The sequence below is a fragment of the Meles meles genome, chromosome 5, assembly GCF_922984935.1.
Source record: "Meles meles chromosome 5, mMelMel3.1 paternal haplotype, whole genome shotgun sequence".
NCBI lineage: Eukaryota > Metazoa > Chordata > Mammalia > Carnivora > Mustelidae > Meles > Meles meles.
This window is the reverse complement of record NC_060070.1, coordinates 137,886,149-137,899,539: the sequence shown is the minus strand read 5'-3', so window position 1 is coordinate 137,899,539 and position 13,391 is coordinate 137,886,149. Positions and strand designations below refer to the sequence as shown.

The 13,391-nt window shown below is 46.6% G+C and overlaps 1 protein-coding gene across 2 annotated transcripts in view; it reads left to right on the top strand.

Annotated features, from left to right (window-relative positions):
* NEDD9 (neural precursor cell expressed, developmentally down-regulated 9) overlaps positions 1–12,869 on the top strand; it is a 185,358-nt gene extending 172,489 nt beyond the window's left edge. For both annotated transcript variants that reach the window (XM_046004931.1, XM_046004930.1), the window contains 5 exons: positions 3,010–3,111; positions 3,896–3,997; positions 4,941–6,185; positions 7,425–7,514; positions 10,566–12,869. In XM_046004931.1, coding sequence (XP_045860887.1) covers positions 3,010–3,111; positions 3,896–3,997; positions 4,941–6,185; positions 7,425–7,514; positions 10,566–11,075 — 2,049 coding nt within the window. In that variant the 3' untranslated portion in view covers positions 11,076–12,869. The remainder of the gene's footprint in view (positions 1–3,009; positions 3,112–3,895; positions 3,998–4,940; positions 6,186–7,424; positions 7,515–10,565) is intronic.
* Positions 12,870–13,391: the final 522 nt, after the last annotated feature.

Here is a 13,391-nt window from a genome sequence, read left to right as displayed (position 1 = left end):
GGCTTGTTACCTGGGGCTGGTTTCTGGGACTTGTTTTTAAGTCCCCTAGGGGAAGGGGAGCAGGGACAGTTTAAGGGTTAAACAACAAGGTTATTGTTTAACCTTAATGGAAGCCTCTTGCTAAATAGGTCCTCACATTGACAAGAAGAGTATACTAACACCTGAGGACCAGTCAGATTCCTCACCGGGCAGAATATCCCGTATCCGGAAAATGCACTTCCTCTGCCAGGGTCTTCAGGAACGGGATTGCCTTAGCCCTTGGTCCTGAGAGCCCCAGGAATCCCCCTTTCTAGCCCCATTTGCATCAACTCTAATGAACTAAGAGGTCAATGTGGGAGTTCCTTGTAACTATAAATAAATACACAGAAAAAAAGAAAAACACAAAAGAAAAACCAAGGGAGGAAAAAAGGAAATGAAAAACCTGACTTTGTTTCATTGAGAAAATTAGATTTGAAATGCCCTCTGTGTAGCAATGCCATCGATGCCTTGCCTCGAATGCCATCGATGCCTTGCCTCGCAAACACCCAGGAGAACGCTTCTGAAATTTACATCCCCTTGGCTAGACCTTGGTGTTCCTTGGAGGCTGAGGTTCAGTAATTCCGGGACAGTAGAAAGGTTTTTGTGTACTGTGTCGGGCAGGAAGAAAAGGTCTTGTGACCACAGAACTGGATACTCTGTAAGGTACAGAACAGTCAGCACTTTCCTCCGAGGAGAGAACACGCAATTGGCATGAAAGTCACCCAAGCGACGGGTTGAGGAGGAAAATGTCCAAAAGTAGAAGACTTCAGCTCTTCGTGCCTTCAGACATTACAGAGTGGATCGCAGTCTGCCCTGGCTGTGTCTGACCAGAGGCAAAACGCTGGTCCCTTTTAAATGCTGTTTGTGAATTAGATGGTACCATCGGGAATGCTGGAATCGGGGAGACTGTATTTTGTTGGCTTTTTCCCCCTGTGGTTTTCGCCATCTGTTTCTTTAAACGCATAAACAAGGAAAATGACTGGCTTGGAATGCAAAGTTTTTAAAACCAGATGACCACAGGCATCCTCCAAATGAGAAAGAGAGAGCGAGTTGAGGTTTTGTGACATTTGTCAGGAAGTGAGAAGTTAAATACCGGGAAGCACTAATGCCCTCTGCCAGGGAAGGTCCCACAAAGGCAAGGAAGAGCTTTGTCGAGAACCCCGCCTTTCTGAGGTCTTGCCATATGTTTACATCTCACCAAGGACTATTTTCAGATACTGGCACCGCCCTCTCTATCTCCCAGCACCCCCTTCCCATCTTTAAACCAAAGATGGACCCACTCAGCTGGCCTTCGGCATAACCAGCCTTGGTTTTCCATTAGCATTATTACCAACTCGGCAACCTTGGACAGAATCCACTCTTAGAAGCTTTCAGACCGCACAAAAGCTGTGTTGTGTGCAGGTTCTATTATAAAGCCAAAATAGAGAGCTATAAATAGAGGGGCTGACGAGATACACTCAGAGAAGATCCTTCACTTCTCTCCTGGACAATAGTGAGTGAAAAAAAAATCATATAAGGGCACTAGGAACACAGTGCGTCTTTTCTTGAGCAAAGGGCATGCCGCTTTTTAAAAGGACGATTTGCTAGGCACAGTGCAGTGTCCGCTCTGCAAATGGTTCTGTATGCTATATGCCAACAGAGTTTAAAGCCACAGATTCCTTTTCTTAAACCCGAGGCAGTGGAGAGATTTGATGGGATGGTGACTGCAGTTCTAATCTCCTTTACGTCCATGGCAAGAAGTAATGAGCCGCAGGCACTAGGGACTTAGCGTCTTAGAGCTCCCCGGGGAGGAGGGCATTGGTGCCTTCGGCTGTGTTCCATCCACTGCAGCAGAAGACGAACGCGAGCATTTTTCACATAGTTTTGTAGGCAGCGTGACGCCAGAATTTTCACATTAGGGAAAGGATAAAAGATGATGGCTTCTTAAAGAAGAGCCAGCTCTGCCTCATTTACAATGCCCATTCTCCTAAAAAAAAAAAAAAAAAAAGTAATGGGCAATACTAAGGGGGTGCTGCTATTAGTCATTCAGGGGGAACAGGGGTTAGGCAGACACAAGACACTGGTCATTTAGTAGCCCCCTGGAGGATTAAATACATTTCCATGTGAGTTTCAAATTAAATACATTTCCAGTGAGTTTCACTTCAAGAGAGTTCTCTGCCTGTGCTTAGGACAGGAGGAAGGACGGTAGATGGGAAAATGCGAGCCTGCTGGGTGAGGTTCCTTCTGTTGGCATTGCTTCCAGATGCCAGAGTTGTGATGAGTGTGTTTGACTTCCCACATGCCTTGGATGTAGGTACTGTCTGGGATGTCTGCTCCCCCGGTGGAAATGAGAAAATGATTCGAGACCCAAACTCTGTTCCCGGTGGCTCGGACTCTGTCTGTCATTTGTTTCAAAGGTTGGATTGAAAGCTCCTGGAGGCTTCTGAGAGCAGCACTGCTGAGCTGTTGGCTTCATAAAAGTCCTCTAGTGACCTATGGAATTTGAGTTATAATAATAATAATGTCACATGAAGAGGCGTCCTGGGGAAGGCATGAGAGGAATTTTAAGTAGCTCAAGTCTCTATTTGCATTATTCACTTTACAAATAGTTTCAGAGCCTTTAAAAAAAAAGTGGGTTTTTTTTTCATTATGCTGTGGTTTTGGTGCTTCAGAGGGATGATCTAGGATCATAATTTAAAATTTCATAATTTAAAAATGGTTCTCCCTTAAGGTACGTCCTGGGAATTGAAACTTGGACCAACTTTGATATGGTTTTGTCATCAGGAGGAAGAGGGATGGAGCTATTTCAGGGATTTGTCCTTTATTGGGATTCAAGAGGGGATTTAAAAGTGTTGTGCTATTAAAAAAAAAAAAAAAAGTGTTGTGCCCTGATGTCTCCTTGTCCCGTTCCTTTTCTCTTCTCCCTTCCATGTTTTTCTTTTTCTTATGGGGAGTGCCTGGTTAGGAGGCTGGGGCTTGGAATTTTACCACTCTGTGTCTTCCTGCCCACAGGTGGTAACCCCCGTGAGGACGGGCCAGGGCTACGTGTACGAGTACCCGGCCAGATACCAAAAGGACATCTACGACATCCCTCCTTCCCACGCCACCCAAGGGGTATGTATCAGCACCCGGGGTGGGGCAGGGAGAGCGTTGCTTCAGGGCTCTGAGCAAAGGGAAGTTCACCCCGTAGGCATGTTTCACTTGAAGCTAGCTATACAGAAGTCATTTCCAGCAATGCTATTTAAATTACCTTTTCTGGATTTGCTTAATCAGGAAATCCTAGGCCTTTATCTGACAAAGCTTTTGTCACTTATCATTCTCTGTCAGGAAATGTAAAATTTTAAACTATATTTAAACTATAGTTTAAAGCGCAGACAGTGGGGCGCCTGGGTGGTTCCGTGAAGTGGCTGACTGTGACTCAGGTCATGATCTCAAGGTCCTGGGATTGAGCTGCGGGTCCTTGGGGCTCCCTGCTCAGCGGGAAGTCTGCTCTTCCCTGTCCCTCTGCCCTCCCCCCACCACCACCCCGCTCATGCTCACTCGCTCGCTCTCTCACTCACTCTCTCTGCCTCGAATAACTAACTAAAATCTTTAAAATAAATAAAGTCCAGACAGTGTAGATACTTCACATTGGGTCATTTTTATACTCAAATCTAAGTCGAAGAACATGAAATCTAAAAAGAATTCCACCAACCCCTTAGTCATAAGGGTATACATAACACATATCTGCATATATGTGTTACGTGTATATGTATATATATGTATATACATATATACAAACACAGAGCAAGGGTATACATAACCTAGGCAAATCAATCCCTAGTGAAAGGCTCAGTAATGTAAGAAGTGACACGTATGCAACATTTCTGTTCTGGGTAACGCAAGTGTTTCTCTTCAGGTGTACGATATCCCTCCATCATCAGTGAAAGGCCCCGTGTTTTCAGTTCCAGTCGGAGAGATAAAGCCTCAAGGCGTCTATGACATCCCTCCTACCAAAGGGGTAAGCGAGCTACCACAGAGCAGCAAAAAGGAGTGTGTGTGTGTTTATTGGGGTAATACAAGAAGGAGAAACCAAAGGGGGAAAGCTAGTCTCTGTGAGACAGTGAATGGGAGGAAGGAAAGGCAATAGGCAAAGGCAATAAGCCTAAGGGTTCTGGGGGCACCTGGTTGACTCAGTCAGGAGACATTTGACGCTTGATCTTGAGGTCGTGAGTTCAAGTCCCCCATGGGGCCTACAGATTACTTTTTTAAAAAAGGGAAAGGAAAGAAAAATATCAAAGTCTAAGGGTTCCAGTTAGGAACCCTTAGTTAGGGCATTCCATTAAAAATGAGGTAGTTGATAGGAGAGCCAGTTAGAAGATAAAATAATTCAGTCCGGCAAGCAACAGACATATCTGATATTTATGAGAATCGTTACAGCATCCTCAGTCCATAGTTAGGGGTTGCTGCATCTGACGTCCTCTCTTGTCCTCTGGGGTGCGCCTGCCCTGAAGTACAGTTATGCCTACTGTGCAGAGAAGGGAACTGTGTGTCAGAACATGGAAGCAACTATTCAGCGTGTCACAGCCGGGAGACCTCGGGTCTCCTGATGCCTCGTCCTGTCTGTGATGGCATGTTCTGCCTCCCTGCCTGGATCAGCCAAGGAAGGAGACCCAGGGGGTGGTCAGAAACGTGGGCCTGGGACCCAGGGAAGGCAACAGCCAGGAGGGGTCCACACACAGGCAGCGCTGAGGCCATGGGAAGGATGCTCCTGTCCAAGGATGAGTAAAGTGAGAGCAGAACCGAGTCTTGGAAAACGGGCCGGAAGTGAGTGGAAGGTGGAAAGCCAGGAGCCAGCGATGAGGACTGAGAATCGTAGCCTCATTTTTACGTCCTTTTCAGCTTCTGCACGTTCGCATGAGCCAGCTGACAAAATAATGGCTCCTTTTCCATTTGCTTTTCAGGTATATGCCGTCCCACCCTCCGCTTGCCGAGATGAGGCGGGGCTTAGGGAAAAAGAGTATGATTTCCCCCCTCCAGTGAGACAAGCTGTGAGGCCAGACGTCAGACCCGAGGGCGTCTACGACATCCCCCCAACCAGCACCAAGCCAATGGGAAAGGACCTTCACGTAAAATACAGCTGTGATGCTCCAGGAGCCACGGACCTGGCGACACGGAGACCCCAAAACGTCTCGCTGAACCACCCACCCTCACAGCTGGGACAGTCCCTGGGCCCCCAGAACGATGCCTATGATGTCCCCCGAGGGGTTCAGTTCCTGGAGCCGCCGGCAGAAACCAGTGAGAAAGCAAACCCCGAAGAGAGAGACGGTGTTTACGACGTCCCTCTGCACAACGCCCCGGACGCCAAAGGCTGTCAGGACGTGGTGGACGGTATCAACCGGTTGTCCTTCTCCAGCACGGGCAGCACCAGGAGCAACATGTCCACATCTTCCACCACCTCCAAGGAGTCCTCCTTGTCGGCCTCCCCATCTCCGGACAAAAGGCTCTTGCTGGATCCGGACACGGCCATCGAGCGGCTACACCGGCTCCAGCAGAGCCTGGAGATGGGCGTGTCCAGCCTCACGGCGCTGGTGACCACGGACTGGCGGTGTTACGGATACATGGAGCGCCACGTCAACGAGATCCGCGCCTCCGTGGACAGGGTGGAGGGGTCCGTGAGGGACTACCTCCACTTTGCCAAAGGAGCCGCCGCCAATGCATCCTGCCTCCCCGAACTCCTCCTGCAGAACAAAATGAAGCGGGAGCTCCAGAGAGTGGAAGACTCCCACCAGATCCTGAGCCAGACCAGCCACGACTTGAACGAGTGCAGCTGGTCCCTGAACATTCTGGCCGTCAACAAGCCCCAGAACAAGTGGGACGACCTGGACCGCTTCGTGATGGTGGCGAAGACCGTGCCCGATGACGCCAAGCAGCTCACCACGACCATCAACACCAACGCAGAGGCCCTCTTCCGACCGGGCCCCGGCGGCTCGCACGCCAAGAGCGGCTCCGAGAACGTCACGAACTCCACGGAGTACCCGCACACGGCGTCCCAGGTGCAGCTGCTGCTGCCTCCCGGGGACCACAAGGCCCAAGCACTCACCAAGCCACTGCCCCCGAGCCTGGGCAAGGACCAGCCCCCTGACTGCAGCAGCAGCGACAGCTCCGAGAGGAGCTGGATGGACGATTACGACTACGTCCACCTGCAGGTAAGGAAAGCCGGTTCCTACGGCCGGTGTTCGCATTTAGGGAGCCTGGCGGGGATGGGGGGGGGAACGCGCAGACGGCCCGGGGCGAGAACATGGTTCACGGTTGGCAAGCAGAGTTCGTAGCTCACGTACGAAGGTGACAGCACTAGCCCGAGAGTGCCGAGCCCTCAGTTCCCTGGCACTAACGGTGTGATCCACTGATGGAACCTCCCGGGGCTGTCATTTCTTCATTCGCAAAGTGAATGGAGCGCGGGGTTGGGGTGATCCATTGATATGCCTCAGGCAAGCAGGAAGGGACTCCCCAAATAGGAACGTGGTTCTCTCACATAATCACACCAGCTCAGCCTCTGTTCGCATTTTATGATAGAGTTCCGCATGGTATTTTATTTGAAAAAGGGGGGAGGTATTGTTAAGAAAAAAAAGAAAGAAAACTCCAGACTGGAGAAATTCTCAGAAATCCCTTCAGCTCTATAATGTGTTTGCGTGTTTAATTAATTACTTAAGCCTCAGGCTGACCTTGAAGAACACTTGGTGTTTGTCAGTTGACCCAGAAGGTCACCAGCACATGGGAAATAGGGCAGGCACAGTCTACCTCCTACACATGGAAATTCCACCACGTTGACCTGGGATCCCTTTCACTTTGGGGAATTCAAACTTTTAACCAAGATCCATTATTTAGAATTTGCTATCTCCTTTGGCCATTCCTTTCATCTGACTGAGAGGGATGGGTCATCCTGAGGACTGTTGAACTAACTATAGTTCCCCTGCACACAGGAGACTGGGGAAGGGAGAGAGCCGAGCCCTGCCTCCCACCCCGAACCCCCACTGCTAAGGAAAGGGGCGAGATAGAGTAGACGGGGGGCATTCACCATTCCCGTAGTGCGTCGTTCAGCTCTGCATACTGGGAAATACTAATTTGGTGTAGAGTTGTAGGTGATCCAAAGAAACCAGCAGTGCGGTGTAGACCCCATTTAGACCTGCGTTAGGTTTATGGATTTGCATATAATCTGTTAGAGAAGAACCCTGAGAAATAGTACTGTATAAAGAGGTTTGCAGGGGAGCGTGCAGGGACTGGCAGGGACTGCACCCTCCCTGTCTGGCATTCACAGGGCCTAACAGGGCCTACTAGGGCCAAGGCAATGGAAAACTAAAGGGTGTTTACACATTTGTCAATGAAAGTGTTAGCACAAGTGAATCGCAGGGGTGATGTAATGTTTTCTTTATGTTGATAAATAACAGGGGAAGGAGGAGTTTGAGAGGCAACAGAAAGAGCTGCTGGAGAAAGAAAATATCATCAAACAGAACAAGATGCAGCTGGAGCATCACCAGGTAAGTCAGGCAGGACAGGATCTACCTGGGATTGAGGATTTCCCACTTCATGAGGGAGATGGCCCTTCAGAAGATCATCATTTTGGTCCTTCCAGCATTCTTGGGTGCAAATAAGCTCCAAGGCTCAGGGTGCCTGAGTGGCTCTATCCATCAAGCATCCGACTCTTGGTTTTGGCTCAGGTCATGATCTCAGGGTCCTGAGATGGAGCCCCATGTCAGTTCCGTGGCTCTGCTTGATCAGTGTGGAGTCTGCTTGGGATTCTCTCTCCCTCTCCCTCTGCTCCTCCCTGCGTGCGCTCTCTCTCTCTCAAATAAGTAAATCTTTAAAAAAAAAAAAAATAAGCTCTGGGGTACCTGGGTGGCTTAGTTGGTTGAGTGTCCGACTCCTGATTTCAGCTCGGGTCATGATCTCAGGGTCATGGGATCGCGCCCTGAGTTCCATCTGGCTTCACGCTCAATGGGGAGTCTGCTTCTCTCTCTCTCTCTCTCCTCTCCTACTGCCCCTCCCCCCACTCTCTCTCTCAAATAAATAAATCTTTAAGAAATCATAATAATAATAAGCAGCAGCTCCAAAGCTTATAACGGGGAATGAGAACAAAGAGAATGTTTATAGCTTTAGTAATCCAGTTGGTGTACTTAGATTATGTCTAAATAGCCATTTTTCCAGGCTACTTCTGTACACCTAACATGTTAGGACTTTTTGGGTTAAGGCTGTTGGTCTCAGAAGCAAGACCCAGTCAAGCTAGGCCAAGCAAACAGGTTTTATAACAAAACCATAGTAGGGGAATGTAGGAAGAGAAAATGCAGATACAGCCAATGAGCCTGATTGCAGATAAGTCTGATGAGAGCTCAGACTGTAACTCTCCTTGGACTTTCTTTTCTCTAAATCTGCTTCCTTCTCCTCTATTATCTGAAAGTTTCCTCTACTTATCTACTCGTTTGGCTCCTATTGAACTTCACAGAACCCATACATGGCCACTCAAACTCCTTCCCACAGATGACTTTCAGCTCAGCATCTTTAGCTAATAGCTCCCTACTGTGGTTCATCAAATTACTAAAACAAAACAAAACAGAGAGAGAAAGAGAGAGAGTCTGATTGGGCCATCTCTATCTATCTATCTATCTCCTACAACACAAGTGTATGGCTTGGCTGTTCTTGGTCCAATCTAAAAGAATGAGGACAGAATCAAATCTGTTCAAGATATATCCAAGCCCTCAAACAAGGGATTTGGGCAAAGCAGGTTCACTCAAAAGCTGGGCATGAGCGGGGCTGATAATGATGAGTCTTGCTGGTACGGGGCATAAAAATAAAGAGTAACAGATGAGGACTTACATCCCTTTTAAGCTGAAATGAAATGTCACATAGAGACATGAACTGTCATGTTGCCTCAGGAAACCAGAGTTCCTTTTTTAAAAAAAAATGGTATTTTATTACTTTTTTAGAGACAGAGAGAACACAAGAGTTGGGGGGGTGGTGCAGCAGAGGGAGAAGGAGAGAGAGAATCTCAAGCAGACTCCACACTGAGTGTGGAGCCCGATGAGGGACTCCATCTCACAACCTGAGATCATGACCTGAGCTGAAATCAAGAATTGGTTGCTTAATCGACTGAGTCACCCATGCGCCCCAGGAAACCAGAATTCTAGTCCTTGCTTTCTGACCAGCCAACTCTATGACCTTAGGCAAGTCATTTAACCTCCATGAACTTCAGTTGCTTCTGTATAAAATGAGAAAATTCCCCCATCTCTCTAATAAGACGATATAGTTATGAACATATTTGCAAAAGCATAAGCAAGATACCGTCAAACATCACCCTGGATCCATTTATGTCTACTTTGGCATTTGGCCAAGGAGGACTGCAGGGCTTTAGGAAATTTATTGAAGCCATAGTAATTTCTAATTTTTTTTTAATATTTTACTTATTTGACAGAGAGAAATCACAACTAGGCAGAGAGGCAGGCAGTGAGAGAGGAGGAAGCAGGCTCCCTACGGAGCAGAGAGCCTGATGTGGGGCTCGATCCCAGGACCCTGGGATCATGACCTGAGCCGAAGGCAGAGGCTTTAACCCACTGAGCCACCCAGGTGCCCCTGAAACCATAGTAATTTCTAAGAAGAAATCAGATTCTTTCGAAAAAGATAGCTCACGGTGCATTTCTTGGGGGAGAAGCTGAATGAGGTTAGCCATACTCTGACTGAGCTCTGTCTCAGAGCAGAAGATTGCAGAGTCCTAAGCTCAGGTCACAGGTAGTCCTTACCTGCAAAAGAAGGGTCTTTCCTGAGATTTGGTGGAATAGCATGATATTATAACTACAGTTTAAATAATACATCAGCCGGGAGCAGTAAGGAAAGAAGGAAGTTAACACTCCTTGAGTCTGACTATGTGCGAGTTTCTTTTCTTTCAACAGCTCTGGGTGGCTCAGCGCTCTGATGAACAATTAGCATTCACATTTCCCTTAGAGATTCTGCACATGTATTTATAGGTGTTAGTCTCTCCTGTAGTGCTGCCTAACATTTACAAATCTTGACTGCAAGAGTAGGAGAAACAGAAAGGGGTCATGGATGGTCAATTACCTAAAAGTCTGGAAGGGACAGAGTCAAGGCTTTCCCAAAGGAGGAGCCAACTGTCAGTGATTTACTTGATAAGGAGATCCCACCATTGGATTTTCCCTCGCCTCCACTCAATGTTCAAGAAACATTTATATAGAGATGACGATATAACAAAAACCACCCTAAGCACATGGTAAATGTTAACTCATGGAACTTTCATAAAGGTGCAGGTGACAGACGGCTGAGTATAACAGCTAGCTGCCTTCCAGCCTTAGGGCAGGAGAGACCAATATCCAACCGCAGTGGCCTGCGCTGGGGGATTCCTTAGCAATCCTCTTTTTCTGCCTCCACATTTTACAGTTTAGGAAAGCGAAGCCTCCCATCTAGTGAGCACTAACCACGTAATAGGGATTGAAATCCCTGTCCTTGAACCCCAAGCCCCGGGTAACTTCCAAGATGGCGCACTGCCTTCCCCTTCACGAACTCTGCTTTTCTCTCCCTTGCAGCTAAGTCAGTTCCAGTTGTTGGAACAAGAAATCACCAAGCCCGTGGAGAACGACATCTCCAAGTGGAAGCCTTCTCAGAGCCTCCCGACCACAAACAGCAGCGTGGGCGCTCAGGATCGGCAGCTGCTCTGCTTCTACTACGACCAGTGCGAGACCCATTACATCTCCCTCCTCAACGCCATCGACGCCCTCTTCAGCTGCGTCAGCTCGGCGCAGCCGCCGCGCATCTTCGTGGCCCACAGCAAGTTTGTCATCCTGAGCGCACACAAACTGGTGTTCATTGGGGACACGCTGACAAGGCAGGTTGCTGCCCAGGACATTCGCAACAAAGTGATGAACTCCAGCAACCAGCTCTGTGAGCAGCTCAAGGCGATCGTGATGGCAACCAAGATGGCGGCCCTCCATTACCCGAGCACCACGGCCCTGCAGGAGATGGTGCACCGAGTGACAGACCTGTCCCGGAACGCCCAGCTCTTCAAGCGTTCTTTACTGGAGATGGCCACCTTCTGAGGAGAAGGACGGAAAGGCGGGACTGAGTGCGCTTCTAACGAAAACTGGAAATGCTATCTGGTTTTTTGTAAATGTTATCTATTTTTGTAGATAATTTTATATGAAAATGAAATATTTTAACATTTTATGGGTTAGACAACATTCAGAAATTCAGGGAGCTAGAGGGGGATTTTTTTTTTCCCTGTGTGGTTCTTACATAAACACAGAAGCATCTAAGGCCTAAACTGTACAGAAACTGGTTCACGTGCGTGTGTATGCCTGTGTATTCATGTTCGTTTGTAGATGTTTGTCCAATACATTCCATTAGAAAACATGAATGAAGAAGCACCTTAGTAAGCACGTCCTAATGCTGCATTTTTTTCCTTCTTATTTTTTTTATTTTAGAAAACATACCAGCTAGTTGTAATACTGCTCTACATCTACTAGCGATTATTCTGAGCCTGTCACGTCCAAGTGTGGGAAGCACAGTATACGTGAAAGCGTTCACCTTCCAATAACGAGGCATGGCATGACTTGTTCTTGTTTAGACACTCCTTTCAAAATTGACCATCTTTGGCGCATTGTGGCAAAATGCCTCACTTCTGATTGAAAACGCCCTTTTAAAAATGAAAGAAGATTCAGGAAGTACACATTAACCCAAGCACCCCTATTTTAGAAGTATGTGGAGGCCAAATCCCTGGTTAGGGCTGGGTTGTTTGAACACAGGACATCACGATAAAAAGAAAGCAAATGTTTTCCCTGGGGCTTTTTGATCATCCACGTTTATGAGTGACTTGGCCGTGAAGTTTTCCAAAGGGTGTTGTTAGATTTGCAAGAACCAAATTATTTGCAACAGGAATTCATAAAGACACATCAGACTACAACTGTCCACAAAAAGAAGGGATGGTTCCACCTGCCAGTTGTAAGTAGAGGCCCTTCTGACTCTCAACTCTTAGGTGCTACTACCTCCAAACTGACCTGTTCCTAAGTCACTTAAAGGTTAGAGCCACCAGGCTGTATCCTATGCTAAGGGAATTCATTACTTGATCTTGCAACCTCCTTAAAACATGCAGCTGCTGACCCAACACTCAGCCCATCCAGTCTCTACAATTCTATTTGGCCTTGATCCTGTGTATACAGCCTACCGCCATCTTCCAGCCCATCACAGCACCCATTCCATAGTCTGTCCCATTACACCTGTTGGTGTTGACACAGTACAGACACCCACGAGCCATCTGACTGGTCTTGGGGCAAATGAGATACTTCCTACCTAGTAGGTAAATGTATTCGCATATTAACAAGTCAGTAAGCACGTTATCCATAGGCCTTCAGTCCAGTTCTTATTTAATGGTTCTAAACTAGACCATTTGAAAACATTTTTATTTGCCATGTATGCCTTGACTTAATTAAGCTTACTTGTTTTAAACAACCAAATCATTGGAACAGGAAGGGATTTAAGAGAGAAGAATGTGTGATCTAAGTGTAAGGGAAAAAATCAGCAAAACATCACAGAAGGTGCTTTTCAAAAAACCCGTATCATAGTTGTCCAAGCTCTGTTCTGTCAAGAGATGATTAAAGTTGTATCGTTTCATGACAAGCAAGTGTGTGGGGAGAAAGGAGACTGCTAAAAACCAACTCAGTAGGAGTTGAAAGGTGCCCCTATAGAGTTCATTGTTTCTTAGGAGATGACAGACTTGTTTTGAGCTAAGTGGTGACCTTTCATATTTTTAAAACCAAAATTTCAATCTGTATTACTCTCTTCCCCATCTTGTATGTAAAGGCTATTTTTTAAATCATTAAATTTTTCAATCTCAATTTCCATGGGTTTTCTTTTCCTTGCTCTTGTCTTTGTCTCAGAATTGCCTGTTGGCATATTTGGGCACTCCTATTAGAGGAAGTTAAATTATGGTTATTGTATCGATAGTATAGGTCTGGATTTTTTAGAAAAATTGAGAGTTGTTTATTTTTTCATTTTGTATCACTTCAGAGTATATTTACATTTGAAGAAACTCCTGGGTTCCGTGAACATTGCGAAACCCAAATATCTGGAACAAGGCTTAGCTTCACTGGAAATCTTATACATTTAAGTGATGGGTAGAATGATTTCTACTATCATAATATGCATGTTGCCATTCATGAGGTTTTAGAGTCAAAGAGAATGACTTAATTCATTTTGAAATAGACATTTAAAAAGAAACAGTTTAAACTATTTAAAGCAAATTAGAGATTCATAACCACATAAATTACTTTTAATGCTTAGCCTACTCTTTCACACGGGTATCTTACTGAGATTTACAGCGAAGGTATTTGAATATACCTTTATTACTTGCCCACATC